This window comes from Loxodonta africana, chromosome 10 (genome assembly GCF_030014295.1).
Source record: "Loxodonta africana isolate mLoxAfr1 chromosome 10, mLoxAfr1.hap2, whole genome shotgun sequence".
Lineage (NCBI taxonomy): Eukaryota > Metazoa > Chordata > Mammalia > Proboscidea > Elephantidae > Loxodonta > Loxodonta africana.
The window spans coordinates 67,374,566-67,393,199 of record NC_087351.1 but is presented as its reverse complement, the minus strand read 5'-3'; the positions used below and the strand labels follow the sequence as shown (position 1 = coordinate 67,393,199).

The 18,634-nt window shown below is 40.5% G+C and overlaps 1 protein-coding gene across 1 annotated transcript in view; it reads left to right on the top strand.

Moving 5' to 3' along the window:
• Window positions 1-318: 318 nt before the first annotated feature.
• Window positions 319-18,634, top strand: part of TBPL2 (TATA-box binding protein like 2) — a 30,668-nt gene continuing 12,352 nt past the window's right edge. The window contains exons 1-5 of the mRNA XM_003408664.4: window positions 319-372; window positions 6,114-6,574; window positions 7,220-7,307; window positions 10,051-10,142; window positions 14,379-14,546. Of these exons, the coding sequence (XP_003408712.1) occupies window positions 319-372; window positions 6,114-6,574; window positions 7,220-7,307; window positions 10,051-10,142; window positions 14,379-14,546 (863 nt within the window). The remainder of the gene's footprint in view (window positions 373-6,113; window positions 6,575-7,219; window positions 7,308-10,050; window positions 10,143-14,378; window positions 14,547-18,634) is intronic.

The window sequence follows — 18,634 nt, the reverse complement described above, 5'->3', positions numbered from 1 at the left end:
GAGGAGAGCGGCGATTGCACTCGGGAGAGGAAACCCCTTCCCCCGCCCAGCCTGTCTTTCTGGCGACCAGTGGTCGGGGTGCTGAGTCCTGCGGCCCCTGCCCTGGCTCATTAGTGTATTCGCGCCAGCTGCAGCAGCGTGGACCCAGGCGCCGGCTGAGGCTGCCGGGAGGGCGCTGCGGCCTCAGCCCCGCCCCGCCGCGTGCCGACCACCCTGCGGATAAATGGCCTCTGCGCCCTGAGTAGCCAGTCGGGCTCTACGGCCGCTCGACTCGCCAGGTTGCTTACCTTCTTTCCCCCAGCAGTGGGCCCTTCGCCCATGGAGGAGGAGGAAACGTACCTGGAGTTCTACCTGGACCAGTGCACCGCCCAGGTGAGCCTGGAAGCCGCCAATGCTGTCCTGGAGGCAGGGCCGGCGTCCTGCTTTGCGTGCCCTTTTGCTGAGCGCAGAGTACTTCTGCTTTTAGGGTTTTGCCTTCTTTGTCCCGTTTAAAGCTGTTAGCGACATAAGTGGGTTTAACTATCTCCCTGTCTTTCACCTAAAGAAATGGAAGCTTCGAGAGGTGAAGTAACTTGCCCAAGGTTGCCGACTAGAACTGGAACCTGGTCTAGGAATCCAGAGTTATGCATGTGCTTAATCAGGGGCGGATTAGCTAGTAAACAAGGTATGGAGCTCGGGCTTACTTGTGTTTGTTTACTGATCTGTAGTGCATAATTTCATCTGGTTTTCACCAACTAGGTGAAATTGTGCACTACAGATTAGTAAGTAAGTAGACACGAGTAAATCCGTGGGTACCTTGATTATTGCGTAATCCGTCCCTGTGCTTAATCGCCGGATTAGGCCGTCCAGTCCAGTTCTACTGAAACACAGGCGAAGACTTTGGTTTTGTGTTCCCTGTTGTGTTCTCCGGTTCCAGCTGGTCTGTTGCGAGGGTAAATGTAGACTGACTATTCCATGTAGCCTGGATGTTGTACTTTCAAAGGATTGCCAACAACAGACCGCAAGAAATAAAGCCTCTCTGGTGCCTGCCGGTGGAGTCAGTGGTTCCAGGATTTACCAAAATGTGGACATCTGTAGCCTCTTTAAGGAGCCCTGATGGCCCAGTGGCTAAGAGCTCCGCTGCTAACCAAAAGGTGGGCAGTTGGAATCCCCAGCCACTCCTTGGAAACTCTATGGGGCAGTTCTACTCTGTCCTATGCAGTCGCTATAAGTCGGAATCGACTAGATGGCAATAGGCATGGTATGAGGTAGCTTTTTTCAGTTAACGATTCTGAAGGGTTTTTTTCCTCCCCCTGTATAAAAAATCTTTAGAATCAAGTATTATAGAAAAGAGAGGAAGGAGTCTTCAAAGAGAACACTTTTTTTTTTCTGCACCAGATTTTTAGAAAGACAGCACTGAGGTAGAAATAGTGATGGTCCAAAAAAAAGATCAGACTTACTAGTCTGACAGAGACTGAAGAAACCCGGACAGTATGGGCCCTGGACACCTTTTTAACTCAGTGCTGAAGTCACTCCTAAGGTTCACCCATCACCCAGAGATTAGACAGGCCCATAAAACTAACAATAATAAAAGTAGCTCAACTATGTATAGGAGACTAAATGGATATACCAGCCCAGGGGCAAGGATAAGAAGGCAGGTGGGGACAGGAACGCCAGAAGAATGGAAGTGGGGAGCCCAAGGTGGAGAAGGGGAGAGTGTTGACACATGGCAGGGTTGGCAACCAATGTCACAAAACAATATATGTATTAATTGTTTAATGAGAAACCAATTTGTCCTGTAAACCTTCATCTAAAGCACAACTAAAAAAAACAGAAAGTGATGTTCCGCACAGGAAGGGTTCTGGGAAGAATGAGTTGATGGTTCTGCAAAAACTGTTAAACAAAATACTTCTTCCCATATTAGGTCAAGGATACAGCAAATCATGCATTTTTTACGAAGTATACATTGTATGTACACCCTCTGAGGTGTACGTTACCTGAGACGTTCCTACAGATAAACTTGGAAGGGGCTTATGACAAGGTTCCTTTGTCATGAAATGAAATATCCCCCTTCAGCATTTTGTGGCTGTCGCCTTAAATTCCCTGTGGAAGTTTAGTTTCTTTGGGTGACGGCTTTGTCCCCTGCTAAAATGCTATGACGGAAGAAGGGGAGACGCCAATTGTTGCAGAAGGTAGCGCCTTAGTGTAAATTGGCCAACGAGATCCTTTCCAGCTAGGACAGGAAAGGCCAAGAAAACGATGGAGAGGATGCAAGGAACCGTTGACCCCCACCTCAGTTTTCTTAGGGCCACTCTGTGGAGTGCGGATGATAGGCTAATTTACATAATTCAGAATGAAATGAAGGTCAAAAATCTTATTTCGGGAGATTAACTTCAATTCTTTAAGTGTTTTATTTGAACAATTAGTCACCCCTGCCATCTGCTGGATTTGTATTTCAATAACAGAACAAAGCAACAGAATCTAGCCAGATACTTACGTGAGCTGAGGTATGCTTTGTCACTGAGGTGGGGCTTGTCGGAAGTCAGGTCTTCTAAGGGATGGGGTTTATCCTGCAAACAGTGCTCAAAATCTGGGAAATAGGCCTGCAACTTGGGCAAAGCAGGTAGTAATATATGTACCAAGGTAACAGATTTTTTGGTAATAAAGCCAACCCATCTGAGAATGTGGGTTTTGCATTAGCTGCTTCGCTCATTTGCATAGCTCATTCCTTCAGTCAGTGAATAATGGAAGAGCAGTACCCTTTCCTGGATGGAAATGCAGTGCATTGATTTTAAACTGTTCTTATCATCTAAATGTCAGTAACTTTTTTCCTATTGTAAATTTATGTAACTAGAATGCTTTCTTATCCCTTCTTTGACTATAAGGAAGAGTGTTTGGTCTTAGTGGAGTTTCATTAGTAATTAAGACTACATCTGAAATTTCCTTCACTGGTTGCCTTCACTGCATCCTGGTGATGCAGTGGTCCAGGCTCTCGGCTACTAACCAAAAGGTCAGCAGTTTGAACCCACTAGCTGCTCCACAGGAGAAAGATGTGGCAGTCTGCTTCCTTAAAAAAGATGTACAGCTTTGAAAACCTTGTAAGTCAGCTCTACTGTGTCTTCTAGGGTCATTATGAGCCAGGATCAACTCAAAGGCAGTGAGTTTTTGTTTTATTTACTTATTTTTTTTGTCTTTTAAAAATATGAATTTATAACTCTAAAAAATCTTTAAAGAAATCAGGTAAAGTTTATAATTAAGGAGTACAGGCATATCTCAGAGATGTTGCAGGTTCAGTTCCAGACCACCACAACAAAGCAAATATCGCAATAAAGCAAGTCACATGAATCTTTTGGTTTCCCAGTGCATTATAAAAGATGTCTTTATACTGTCATCTCTTAAGTGTGCATTAGCATTATGTCTAAAAAAAAGTACGTATCTTAATTAAAAAATACTTTATTGCTAAAAAATGCTAACCATCATCTGAGCCTTAGGAAGTTGTAATCTTTTTGTTGGTGGAAGGTCTTGCCTCGATATTGATGGTTGCTGACAGATCAGGGTGATGGTTGCTGAAGGTTGGGGTGGCTGTGGCAGTTCCTTAAAATAAGACAACAATGAAGTTTGCTGCATTGATTGACTTGTCCTTTCACAAAAGATTTCTCTGTAGCATACAATGCTCTTTGACAGCATTTTACCCACAGTAAAACTTCTTTAAAAATTGGAGTCAACCCTCTCAAACCCTGCTGCTACTTTATCAACTAAGTTTATGTAATCTAAATCCTTTGTTGTCATTTCAACAATGTTCACAGCATCTTCACCAGGAGTAGATTCCATCTCAAGGAAACCACTTTCTTGCTCATCTGTAAGAAGCAACTCCTCATCTGTTAAAGTTTTATCATGGGATTGCAGCAATTCAGTCACACCTCCAGGCTCCACTTCTAATTCTAGTTCTCTTGTTATTTCTACCACACCTTCAGTTAGTTCCTCCATTGAAGTCTTGAACTCCTCAGAGACATCCATGAGGGTTGGAATCGGCTTCATCCAAATTCCTGTTAATGTCGATAGTCTCATCTCCTGCCATGAATCACAAATGTTCTTAATGACATCAACAATGGTGAATCCTTTCCAGAAGGTTTTCAATTTACTTTGCCCAGGTTCATCAGAGGAATCACTGTCTATGGCAGCTATAACCTGTTGCCATCGAGTTGATTCCGACTGATAGTGACCCTATAGGACAGAGTAGAACTGCCCCATAGGGTTTCCAAGGAGTGCCTGGTGGATTTGAACCGCTGACCTTTTGGATAGCAGCCATAGCTCTTAACCACTACGCCACCATGGTTTCCATGGCAGAATCTATTTCTTGCATAATAAGACTTGAACATCATAATTACTCCTTGATTCACAGGCTGCAGGATAGATGTTGTGTTAGCAGGCAGGAAAACTAACATTAATCTCCTTGTACATCTCCATCAAAGCTCTTGGGTGACTAGGTGCATTGTCAATGAACAGTAATGTTTTGAAAGGAATCTTTCTGAGCAGTTGGTCTTAACAGTGGACTTAAAATATTCGATAAACCATGTTGTAAACAGATGTGCTGTTAACCAGGCTTTGTTGTTCTATTTATTGAGCACAGGGAGAGTAGATTTAGCATAATTCTTAAGGGCCCTGGGATTTTCAGAATGTTAAATGAGCATTGGCTTCAGCTTAAAGTCACCAGCTGCATTAGCCCCTAACAAGAGAGTCAGCCTGTCCTTTGAAGCTTTGAAGCCAGGCATTGACTTCTCCTCTCTAGCTATGAAAGTCCCAAATGGCATCTTCTTCCAATAGAAGGCTGTTCCATCTACACTGAAAATCTGTTGTTTCATGTAGCCGCCTGCAGCAGTTATCGTAGCCAGAGCTCCTGGATAACTTACTGCAGCTTCTACATCGGCACTTGATGCTTTACCTTGCACTTTGATGTTATGGAAGTGACTTCTTAAGCCTCATGAACCAATCTCTGCTAGCTTTAAACTTTTGTTCTGCAGCTTCCTCACCTCTCTCAGCCTTCACAGAATTGAAGAGAGTTCAGACCCTTGCTCTGGATTCGTTTTTGGCTTAAGAGAATGTTATGGGTGATTTGATCTTCTACGCAGCCCACTAAAACCTTCTCTGTATATTGGCAATAAAGCAGTTTTGCTTTCTCATTCGTGTGTTCCCTGGAATAGCACTTTTAATTTCCTTCAAGAACTTTTCCTTTGCATTCACAACTTGGCTAACTGTTTGGCACAAAAAGCCTATCTCAGCCTTTGACATGCCTTCCTCACCAAGTTTAATCGTTTCTGGTTTTTTGATTTGTGAGAGACATTGGACCTTGCCTTTCACTTGAACACTTAGAGGCCATTGTAGGGTCATTAATTGGCCTAATTTCAATATTGTCCTGTCTCTGGGAATGGAGGCCCCCGGGGAGGGGGAGAGAGATGGGGAAACGGCTGGTTGATGGAGCTGTCAGAGCACACACAGCATTTATTAAGTTTGCCATTTTATATGGGTGCAGTTTGTGGCACCGGAAAACAATTACAATAGTAACATCAAAGATCACTGATCACCGTAACAGGTATAGTAATAATGAAAAAGTTTGAAATATTGTGAAAATTACCAAAATGTGACACACACGTGAAGTGAGCACATACTGGTGGAAAAATGGCGCCAACAGACTTTCTCCAGACAGAGTTGCTGCAAACCTTCAATTTGTAAAAAACGCTGTATCCACAAAGCGCAATAAAGTGAAGAAGGTGCAATAAAACAAGGTAGGCCTGTACAGTAAATCTCTTCAAAGTGCACACAGTTTAGTGCATGGTTTCCCAATTACTTCAATTACAAAATTGAATTTGAAGAGTAGGAACTTATTAGGGCTCTAACTAAAGTAGAAAAAAAGTCGTAAAATATGCTTTTACTGCACTTTAAGATATACTTTTGTGCTGCTAGTAAGTGTGCTGTACCCTGTAATGTACTTTGTAGAGAGAAACAGGGCATGAGTCTAAGCTATCTTGAACTTTCCTCTCGTGCTGCACATGATGACCTGCTGTAACGGTGCCCCTTTTGTGTAACACGCTGTTCTGTTTGTTGTGTTTTGTTTGTCTGTTTTGGGAACTGTCTAGGATGAAGTTGTCCCACCCAGATCTCCCCCTTTCAGCCCAGTCACATCTTACGATGTGTACATACCTAATCCATCCAATCCAGAGATGGCATTTAGTTCACATCTTAAAGACAAAGAAACATCTGGTGATTTCTCATCTGTGGATCTTAGCTTCCTACCAGATGAGCTTACCCAAGAAAATAAAGATGAGACTGTCAATGGAAGCAAGGATGAAGTTGAAAAAACCTGTAAAACTCAAAGTCATCAAAGTCAGTTGCCACTACCTAAGGAACAGGACATTGACCTGGGCTTAAATGGCAGTGGTTTGTCAAGTTCCCAGTCACATCTGCACCCTGATGATGCTGACTCAGTCCAGCCCTCTCCTGAGAAACCAACCTCAGATCCCCTGCCTCTGGCATCCGTAGCTTCTATGAAACCAATGACCCCTGTTTCAGAATGTTCTGGAATTGTGCCTCAATTACAGTAAGCTTTTTTTTTTAATGAGTAATGATTCTTGCTACACATTTTGTATTCCTGAATGTGATGACAAGTAATTTCATAATAGTGTAAAGAAGAGAATTTCAGATTTCATTATTCTTTGTTTTTTTGTTTTTATCAGTTATGAATGGATCGTTACTTTAGACAGTTTGGTTATCTGTACAATGAAGCACTAATTCTTGATTCCCTGAGAGGAAGGTAAAGGGTTAGTATACACATTTTTGTAGGATTGTATTATTTATACTAAAGCACTGGAATTGCCAAAAATCATGGTTAGGGTTGTAGAAACACAAGGTTATAAAGATGTAAAATTGAATTCAGTTGCAAATTGCCTTGGCATTGTGCATTCTATTTTGAAGCATAGTTTTGAAAATGATTTAAAAATTAGTCAACTAGTCATGAAATTTTAGAAAAAGCTATTTTAGTGCTTCACTTTGGGATTTTGCATTTTACTAGGGACCACATTATTATGCATTTCATATTGGAATGATTTTTCCCCTAGGAAACCACTAAATGTGTGACTTATCAAATGAAGAAGCTAATTAGTTTTAATTTGCGACCCATAACCTTTTTTTTTTTTCTTTTTCTATCTGATATAATTTTCTTAAGAATATTGACTCATTTCTTCAGGAATATAGTTTCTACTGTCAACTTGGCCTGTAAATTGGATCTGAAGAAAATAGCTTTACATGCAAAAAATGCAGAATATAACCCAAAGGTAAGATTTCTCAGTATTTCTTTCAACAATTAGCTTCTCCTTAAATTTACTTCCCTCCATAGGATCATGACACTGACTCATTTCCCTGTTTCTGTTTTTTTTAGAAAAGTGAATAGCTTTTGGCAACTCAGAAGGAATTCTTTTAAAGATTAATTACCTCATCTTCTGTTTTGAAATTATGAAAATCTCATTCTCTCTTGAATAAAGCAGTTACTGAGCAGTTCCTTAAACCCTGGTGGCATAACAGGCAAGCAGTTCCTAGAAGTTAATATCGTTCCCTTGTCATTCAAAAAGATTTTTCAGCTTGACTGTTGGGACCCTAACTTTCTTAAAATGCCATCACATTCTCAGAAGTTATATTTTTCTAAATGTTGTACTACCTAGCTGACATTTGTGTGTATTTCCGTTTACGGATTCTCCTATTTGAGAAAGCTAAATCATTTAAAGTGTGCAGTTCAAGATTCCGCTTACCAATGTTCAGAATCAGGGCTTCCCTCCCCGCCCCGTCCAAGCTTAATAAAATCTATTCTGTCCTCACAAGGCCAGGTATACTAGTTTTTTTTTTATCTACCTAGGGGAAGTGGACTCGTTAATTCGATCGGCATTTAAAGATTTGCCAGGCTCTGTAGGGAAGTTTCATTTTTGCCCGTTACCTGTCAAACAAACTGAGTCTTGGTCATACCTTCTAATAGATGCCAGGAGCCCTGGTGGTGCAGTGGTTAAGAGCTCGGCTGCTAACACAAAGGTTAGCAGTTCGAATCTACCAGCCACTCCTTGGAAACCCTATGGGCCAGTTCAACCCTATCCTATAGGGTCCAATGAGTTGGAAGCAACTCAATGACAATGGGTTTGGTTTGGTTTTTGGTACTTAGGAGGGAGCTCTTGTGGGGCAGTGGTTAAGAGCTTAGCTGCTAACCAAAATGTCGGCAGTTCAGATCTAGCAACCACTCCTTGGACACCACATGGGGCAGTCCTACTCTGTCCCGCTGGGTCACTATGAGTCAGAATCAACTCAACAGTAATGGGTTTGGTTTTCTGGGTTTTTTTTTTTTGGTATTTAGAAGTGTCACCATGAGTTGGAGTTGACTAGATTGCAGCTAGATGTTTGTTATTGTTGTATTTAGGAAAAGAAGTTCACTCTCTTGGGTGATGGAGAATTTATGGACTTATATGAAAAAGGCCACTTTAGTAGGAACCTGGAGGACATTGCCAACATAACTATTTATGGGTTTAATGGTCGTACAAGTGGCTTAGCGCTTGGCTACTAACCGAAATGTTGGTGGTTCGAACCCACCCACTGGCTCTGCTGGAGAAAGACCTATCAATCTGCTCCCATAAAGATCACAACCTAGAAAACCCCATGGGGCAGTACTGTTCTGTCACATGGGACTGCTCTGAGTCGAAATTGACTCGATGGCTTCTAACAACAACTCTATTTTGCTGTGGTGGTGTTGCTGACATCTAAGTTTAAGTGTTAACCTGAATTTTACCCAAATATAGCTTTCCTTTTTATATTTCCTATTTTTTATATATAACTGGCTATGATGAGGTCAGAAGTTCAAGTTCTGGGTCCAGCAAGCTGAATGATGAGCCAGGATTCTTATAGCTGCAGAAATGATTGACCACACTACTGAGCAACCAGCGTTTTAAGCATATTTTGTTCTCCACCATCCTCAGTCCTCTCCTTATTTAATCCGGGTGTGTAGGATCGTCCAAACTTACACTTAATAGCCAAAGAAACTCTAGTTTGGTGCTTAAACTACCTTACGAATTTAACAAAATGAATACCAGGTGAGAGCATTACCTTTAGTAAACACCTGGAAAACATTGATAGAACTTGACCAACTGTGTAGTGCCGACTCAGGGTTCTTTTACTCTGTTAACAGTTCAGACCTTAAATTACCAGTCCAGCCTTGAAGTGATGGAGCCCCAACCCATGAACCTGTAGTTCCACAGAGTGCTCACCCCCGTTTCCTCCCCAGCTTCACGAGGGAGAGGAGGGGAGTGTGTAGGACTAGTATAGAGAGCAGGTCATGTAATGACACATCAGTGTGTAAGGCCAGTGGTTCTCAAGGCTCATATGCATCCGAATCACATGGAAGGCTTGCTGATGCTGAGAACTACTATCCTAGATAAGAATTTGACAGCTCAATTCTTTTTGTCATTCATCCTCAGCATGCGTATTTATACATCCCATCCTACATTTTGGTTGCTTTTCAGTACATTCTAGAGTCTTGGTAAGCCTACAACACACTTTTTACCTTTACCTGTTTATTTTTGATTCTTTGAAAGAAAAAGGAAAGCATTTCAAAGTAAAAAGTACAGGTTCTGATTATTCGTGGCTTTAAATCTTGACTTTACCATTTCCTGTATAATCTTGGAAGTTAAAAAACTTCTCTATGTCTGTTTCCCCATGTACTAATGGTAGTAATAATGGATTCAGCTCAGTCCTGTCATGAGGGTAAATGAGATCAAAGCTGTTAAACTCTCAGGGTAGGGCCTGAAACAGAACAGAAACTCATATCTTAGCCTTTCCTGTTATTTATTCTTACCTGTTTTTTCCAAGTAAATTTTAGAATCATAATCATTTTTGTTAATATGGGGAGAATAGCAGTGACACTGTTTAGTTTTCCCATCCCATCTCACCTTATTCAAGACGATTTTCATATCCAGCTCTGCTTTTTAACTGGAAAAATGTTAACTCCTGGCAGAGGCTAACTCTTTCTCTGTTTCCTGTGTGTAGAGGTTTGCTGCTGTTATAATGAGGATCCGAGAGCCCAGGACAACAGCCCTCATATTTAGCTCTGGGAAAATGGTCTGCACAGGAGCCAAAAGGTACAAGGCACCACCCTTCATTCCTACCAGACAAACAATTCACTGTGTAAACAAAGAAGGAGAGCATTCGCGTTCCAAAACACACACACACTAGGAGCAAATTACTGTTCTTTGCTGAAGAGTTAACTTCGTGAAAATGCCAAGATGTTTACAAACACCCAGCCTCAGAATACTGACTTATATCCCACACTTTACAATCCCCCTGTTAAACTGGGGGGCTTCGTAGGCGTACAAGTTTTTAAGGTGAACTGGAAAAAAAAAAAAAAAAAAGCTGCAGTAAGATAAAAGATGTTATATGTTATAAGCCTGGAGGAGTAGTTAAGTATTTTCCTCATTCCAGGTGAACGGATAGAACTTCCTAAGGAGGTACATTAGACATTTCTTGACTATTAGCTGAGCATTAGCTCAGGATGCATCTTTTAAAAGATGTCTTTCTTGGATCTCATGCAGAGGAATCCCTGTGCTGATGGAGATTCCCTTATCCTAAGTTGCAGTGGGAGAGCTGCTCTTTCCTGTGTTAAAGGATGAGTAGCAAACTGACCTCCTGAAATTTATCCTTCCCTGAGAAAAGTACTGAGTGTTCATTTTCTCCTGTGGACACTGGTATTAATATTCTTTTTTTTTTATATTTGGCAAATTGGCAAAAAAAGTTTGCATTTACATTTCTTTGGTTTACTAGTGAGGTTGAATAACTTTTCATCAGTATGTAAACTATGTCTTTTGCCCCATTCTCTATTTGTCTTTTTTTAATAGCATTCTGTATTTAAGTATTTTTACCATTTTATACTGTAACTATTTTCTCCTAATTACTGTTTATAGTGTTTTTTTTTTTTTTTTGGCACAATTAAAGTGTTTTTTGTATAGTCATATCTATTCTTTTGTTTTCTTTATAGTTTCTTCCTTTGGTGTGATGCACAATGTTATGTAAATATCGACCCTCCCCCGTATACTTTTCTGGTCTTTTTCAGGTCCTTTTTTTTCTTTGTATTGCAGAAAGGTCAGTTGATGTTTTGATTGATCTAGAGCTTTCTCTTGATGGTGGAAATATTTATCTGCACTGTCTAATGTGGAAGTCAGTAGTCACATGTGGCCGTTGAGCCTTGAAGTATAGCTAGTACAATTGAGGGACTGAATTTTTAATTTAATAAGCCATGTGTGGCTAACGGCTACCATATTGGGCAGAGCGGGTCAAGAATTTTATTTCAATGTAAGGTATAAGATAAGGAATTTTTTTTTCAAATGGTTAGTCAGTGTCCAATACTTTCATTGAAGAATCCACTTTTATCCCATTTCTTTCCTGCATGTTTTTAAATACTAAGCTCTTTACATATGTCTAAGTTTTTTGGGCTTTTTCTTCTGTTGGTTTGCATGTCTCTTGTCCCAGAAATCTCCATTTCTAGGAGATTCCCTGCATGTTTTTAAATACTAAGCTCTTTACATATGTCTAAGTAAGTTTTCTGGGCTTTTTCTTCTGTTGGTTTGCATGTCTCTTGTCCCAGAAATCTCCATTTCTAGGAGATTCCCTGCATGTTTTTAAATACTAAGCTCTTTACATATGTCTAAGTAAGTTTTTTGGGCTTTTTCTTCTGTTGGTTTGCATGTCTCTTGTCCCAGAAATCTCCATTTCTAGGAGATTCTTGGACAGCTGTGCAAAAATGTCCGAGGATGTTCATTCTGACCTTTTTTTCCCTGTATAAATACTAACAATAGGGCTTTGATCATCATATAATAAAATTGTATCAAGACATTAAAATGCAAACATATGTATAATGAGATGGAAGGATGATCACATAATGTGAAGTGGGGGGGGTGTGTGGACAGGCAACTAAATGGTATGTTTATTATCCAGCCCTCATTTTAAAATACACTCATATTACACATATACACACACAAACATATTCATGAATATCTTCCCTATCTGAATTTGTTTCCTAAAATCCGGTAGTGAAACTTGGATAATAAATTCAGATAGCAAGAGATACTTATTGTCCAAATCTGTTTGCTTCTTGAGTTTTAGATAGTACTGAGAATTTGTTAGTAAAAAAGATACCAGCCTTATCGCCAAAACTATCCAAACCTATTCTTTTTAGTTGTAATAACAAGAGTTTGCATAGTAAAGGATACCTGTATTTGCCTAGGGAAAGTAGAGAGGGTCAAATTTAACAGAGGTTATCGCCACTGGTGGTGAGATTTCAGGTTCTTAATCTATTTTCTAATGTTTGTACAATAAACATGTATGTAGATGTTTAACAGTTAGTGGTTTCAATAGGAACTTCTGTGTGATAGTCACAGTAACTATCCCAAGAAACTTTAGGGCTGTGCAGACTCTTGAGATTTGAACTCAAACATTAGCACTATAGGAAACATAATAGGTCAGTCAGACAAAAAATGTTTTTCAAAACAGGAACAAATTTATTTCACTGCTAACTCTGGGACACGGCCTTGCTAGGGACATTTCAGGAGCTAGAAATGGGTGAGGAGAATCAACAAAAATGAGGCAAAAGTATATGAAATTATTAATGCGAGGCCTGGCCCATAGTAGATATCCAATAAGTGGTGTCTGTTAATACATATTAGAGGGGGCAGTGTTTGAAGGATCTAGATCGGAAAGAGAACCAAACACTTCCTTTGGTCCAGCCAAACAACAGACTGAAAATGGCTTTTCTTTCAGGTGCTTCTGAGTGTCAATTTAAAGATGGGGACAACCAAGAGAGAGGGTGGAGTCCACATGACTCACTCGCAGATGTTGCCCCAGTTTGGTGGCCTCTGCTACTCACTATTATATGATAGTATTTTGCGATACAACCCCCATTAACTTCTCTACTACTTTAACCCTAATGCCAACCCCCATGACTGACGTTTGCCCTACATTCCACTTGCTTTGGGGGAAATACCCGTTTGAGAGGAAGATATGGCCCTTCCCTATTGGTCCCATCTTCAACCTCAGTCTCCCTGCTTTTAAATCATAAATTATGAACCGTAAATCTTTTCTACTTTCTCCAGCCCCCCAAAATTTGACTGGGCTATTTTGTTTCATCAATGACTATTGAAAAGTACCTGATGAAAATGAAGCCTTAAATCTCAGGACTTCACAATCTCCTGATCTGGGTTTTGGATTGGAAAGAATAGCCACAAAGTCAGATGACTTTTTCCTTTTTTATGTTGGGTCTGAGTTGAATGATAATTGTGTGGGAAAGCCTGAGCAAAATCAGACAGATTGTAAGGTATTTTAATGTTTTACTCTTTTTAACAGTTTGTCCCATAAAGACCCAAGTCCTGACCTCCTGTGAATGCCACTCAGTTGGCACATGTCTACTTCCTCAGATTGATTTTTTTTTTTTTGTATGTGTCCTCATTTTTGTTGTTCCCATCTAAATGGCAAGCACTTTTAGGCCAAGTGGACAGTTATAAAACTTTAGTGAGCATCACAGTCACCTGGAGGGCTTCTTAAAACAGAAGATGGCTAGGCCCATCCCCAGAGAGTCTACACATGGAGGTACGGACTGAGACTTTCCATTTCTAACAAGTTCCCAGGTGGTGGTGCTACTGCTGGTCTGGGGGCAAACTCTGAGAACCAGTGGAATAGTTAATTTGATCTAATAGCACTTAAAACAAATATTTTAAAAAGTATCTTATATGTGAAAGGTGATAAATTAAGAGAAAATCTGGTCATGGTTCAGTTCAACAGTTGTATGTGTGCCATACTGTTTACTAGGTGCTAGGGACAAAAGGGACAAAAGAAAGGTCAACAATTGGACCCACCAGTGACTCCATGGGAGAAAAGACCTGGCAATTTGCTCCCATAAAGATTACAGCCTAGGAAACCCTGTGGGGAAGTTCTAGTCTGTCATATAGGGTTACTACAAGTTGGAACCAACTCAATAACCAGGAGAAAAACTACAGGGACACAAGATTGGAAGGTAGGTCTTTGTCCTCATGAAGTCTACGGTTTCATAGTATACACTGAAAGATAAAGATGGCACAAATGGTAAAAATACAATAAGAGAGATGTGTGAATATAACATTAGTATAGGGAGCCCTGGTGGCAAAGTGATTAAGGGCTCAGGCTGCTAAGCAAAAAGTAGGCAGTTTGAATCTACCAGCCACTCCTTGGAAACCCTATGGGATGGTTCTACTCTGCCCTATAGGGTCGCTATACATCGGAATTGACTTGATGGCAATGGTATAGAAGACCTAGTGATTAAGACATCTCTAAACATATTTGCCCCTCCCCAGTGAGGAGCAGTCTCGACTTGCAGCTAGAAAGTATGCTCGCGTGGTGCAGAAGCTTGGGTTCCCTGCCAGATTCCTCGATTTTAAAATACAAAACATGGTTGGAAGCTGTGATGTGAGATTTCCCATCAGGCTGGAAGGTTTGGTGCTAACCCACCAGCAGTTCAGTAGGTATGACTGTTATTTACCTTAACTTTGAATTTACCAAGATAGTGAAGTATATTATGGGCCACTTACATAATGTATCTTTCAGAGAAAGTGTGATTATTTTTATAAAAAAAGGCGCAGTAAGTATATTGGCTTCCTAGAGCTTCTGTAATAAATTCTCACAAACTGGGTGGCTTAAAACAAGAGAAATTTATTCTCTCACAGTTGTGCAGGCTAGAAGTCCAAATTCAAGGTTTTGGCTGGGCCATGTTCTCTGTAAAGGCTCTAGGGGACAATCTGTTCCATGCCTCTCTCTTTGCTTCTGGTGTTGCTGGCAATTCTTGGCAGTCTCCTTGACTGGTAGACATATCATTCCAATCTTTGCCTATGTTGTCACACAGCATTCTTTCTGAGTGTCTGTTTGTATGTCTCTTTTCCTTTTCTTATAAGGCCACCAGTCATATTAAGTTAGAGCCCACCCTAATCCAGTATGACCTCATCTTAACTTGATTATATCTGCAAAGACCCTATTTCCAAATAAGGTCTCATTCCAGGTACTGGGGGTTAAGACTTCAACATATCTTTTTATGGGACACAATTCAACCCACAACAGTAGATGAAAGGGCATGAGTCATAGGTTGCCATATGTGTCCAGGCTTTTGAAATGGTAGTTCTCAAACTAAAATTGAACCATAGTCACCTAGACAGCTTGTTAAAACATATTCCTGCCTGGCCTTGAGGACCAGAGATTTTGCTTGAATTTGCATTTCTAATCTCTTAGGTGATGCCAATGCTTCTGGTCAGAGGGCCACACTTTGAGAGCCACTGGATTTACAGATTTATGAAATAAGCACACATGGATTGGGAATGATAGCAGTGGCTTGAGAAGAAGAGGTGAGATGTGGGTTAGGCAAATTGGAAGAGCTAACAGTTGATGAGGGGAGAAAAGGTTGGAGAAAAGAAGAAAACGGAATGACCATAGCACATTCTATGAAAGCAATCATATCTAGTTTTTTTGGCCTATTTTGTTTGCTTGAGGGGTCTTCTTTTTTGTGTAGCCCCTTCATAGTTTCTTCTTTAGTGTATTCATTTTTCTAGGGGAATTTTTCTAGCTTGCCTGACTTCTTCAAATGTAACTTTCCATCTCAACAGCAAATGCTCCTTCCACTCCCCACTTCAGTGGTTCTCGCTTCAGCTCATTCCCTCAGAGATCAGTGACAGAGGTTGACTGATAACACTACAGTCCCACCACCTCATGAAATATACGTCTGGGTCAAGATACTTGGACTGGTTTAGAATCACAAGATGCTCTTAAATTCTCTTGATCTAGCTTAAACTTGGAGCCCTGCTAGCCTGGTGACAAAGCGTTCGCCTCCTAAGCAAAATATCAGCAGTTCAAATCCACCAGCCGCTTCTTGGAAACCTATGCGGCAGTTCTACTCTGTCGTATAGGGTCGTTATGAGTCAGAATAGACTTGACATCAACAGGTTTTTTTTTTTTTATTGGTTAGCTTAAATTTAGGAGCCCTGGTGTCACAAGCGTTAAGTGTTAGGCTGTTAACCAAATGGTTGGCAGTTTGAACCTACCCAGTGGCTCTGCAGGAGAAAGGCCTGGTGATCTATTGCTGTTAAAGACTACAGCCTAGAAAATCCTATGGGACAGTTTTGTTCTGTCACATGAGGTCACTATGAGTGAGAATCAACTTGACAGCAGCTCATAACAACCGCTTAAACTTAAGTCCCTTCACTTCCACACATTTCCTCTCTTTGCCAGCCAGTGGCTAGGGACCAAATAGCTGTGCTTTCTCTAACATTTCTGAGCTTTGCTTTTCGTCTTGATCTGAACAGAAGTTAAAATTTGTTTTCCGTAAAGTTTTAAAAACTTTTAGTACACTCTGAGATTTAGCTTTTATGATATTCTTTGTGCAATGTTTATTTTCCCTTGCATGTATTTTCTTTTTTCCTCTTCTGCATTCATGTTTTTCAGTACTTATTGAGTGCATGTGATGAGCCCCATTTTTCTAAAATCCGAGTTCACTGGGAAGCCCCCTTGCCACTTTATGTATCTTTTTTTCTCTTCATTCTTGGAATAATTTGTAAAACCTTCATATTTAAGAGTTTCAGGGTATGAACCATTTTCTTTTCCAGGTTCTCACATCACAGGCTCCTGCCTATCTTCTCTGAACCAACTTTTTCTGAATGTAGGAAAGATCTCTGCCTGCCTCCTAAGTTCTGTATCTGTATTAGATTTACCCTTCCCTTTTCTAGCCATTCCTGAGGGCAATTCCTCGTTGCCCATCATTTCTTTTCACCAACAATGTCTTCTTTGCAGATCATATTTAAGCCTAGAATAGAAGGGCCCGTTGTCACTATTTCTATCTTCCAAAAGATGAAATTGCCAGTAGGGCAAGATGAGAATTCATGAGTCATTTATTTAAAGGTGGCCTGTCACCGTTCTATCTTTTTTTCTGAGCAGTTTCATGATCTCATCCTTTTTTTTTTTTTTTTTTGGCCAGGAAGCTTGTGTTCCCACAGCTGTGTCTTTGCAGTCCCATTCTCAATGCTCCCTCAAATGCTCTCCTCAGCCCTTCATCTTGGAGTTATGGATTACACCTCTGGTGTGTGTATTCTTGACGTTGTGGCATTAAAACACCTCTTTGCCAGCAGGTTTGTATCTTTAAAATGAGGCTTTTCGTTAATTGCCTGGAGCACTAAGGGGAATCATGGCACACATCAGTTACAATTATCAGGTCAAGTTTGTCTTCTGTTCAGACCTCAAGTTCATTGTCAGTATCCGACTATATAATTATCTTCTTTGTTACTGGGCACCTTCTCCATCAACCTTTCTATATCATAATTGTTTTCACAGTTTTTCCTAAGCATTTTCCCCCTTTCCTTCAATTCTTAATTCAGATATCCCAATAATAAATATTTGTTCAATGAATAAAATCTAGGTGTCTACTTATAGCAGATAAAAATGCGGATAGTAGGGTGATAATAGGAAGCAATACAGCCATGGTTCTTTGCCTACAGGGAGCCTACTGTCTAAAAGGGAAGACAGACAAGCCAATGATATTAATAAAATATGGTAACTATGACGGTAAAGGCCCCTCAAGGCCTCTGGATATTTAATGTAATTGGGGCAAATTGGAGGTCAAGGAAGACTGGCAGAGGGAAGTGACATTTAAGCTGAAACTTGAGGAATGAGTCAAAGTTGGATTGACCAAGGCTTGGCAGCTGTTTGATATTCTCAATACTCATGAAATGTTCTTCATCCCTAACCAAAATCTCTTTTTTTCTGCTTTAACCCTCTTTTGGGGTGAAGCCGAGAATAAATAAAATGAAGGTAAATCTCTAATCAGGAGTTCGTCATTCTATTACCTTAATACCATAGTTCTGGAAGCCAAATGAAGTTCACCACCTACAAACCCAGGTCTTCTCTTGCTTTCTCTTTTTTTCTCATACTGTTCTAAGACTCAGGTGGAAGATCAAGTGAAAAGCTCTGCCCTCAGCTTCACTTTGCCAGCGAGGATCTGGTAGTTCCCTGAGAGGTTTTACAAGGCTCCAGCTAGGATTATTGTCTTCACAGTGGTGTAAAGTCTTGACAGGCTTTCTGACAAGGAGGCGTGACTGATGTTCCAGAAAGACAACAGGACTACTCCATAAGAGTAGTCCTCACCACTGTAATGTATCTTTCTGGTGCTAATCAGAGATTTCATATCTGCCATTATTATGGGTCTTATTCATTGCAGAATGGGATGGAGCTTTCCCATGTTGCCTGGATTCACCTTTTAAGTGCAAAGATTCATGTGTATTAGATTCCATTTCTTGGATTTCATCTTTTTCTTATGTTGGTTCTCCAGTAACCATTGTTTTGAGAGTGGTTATTTTCAGCCTCCTCTTACCTCCTGACTTCTTGCTTGTAGGCTCCTCAAGCCTTTCTAGGAATCTCTTCTCTAGGCTGGGAGAAGCGGTCCTTTACGCTCGATCGTTCTTTGCTCCAGTGGCAAAGCCATCTTAACATCTAGTAGTGCATATGAGTGAGTTACTACTTATGGAAACAAACCTGAATTTAGAAAATTTGGTATAGTTCAGCTTTATAACATTTTTTA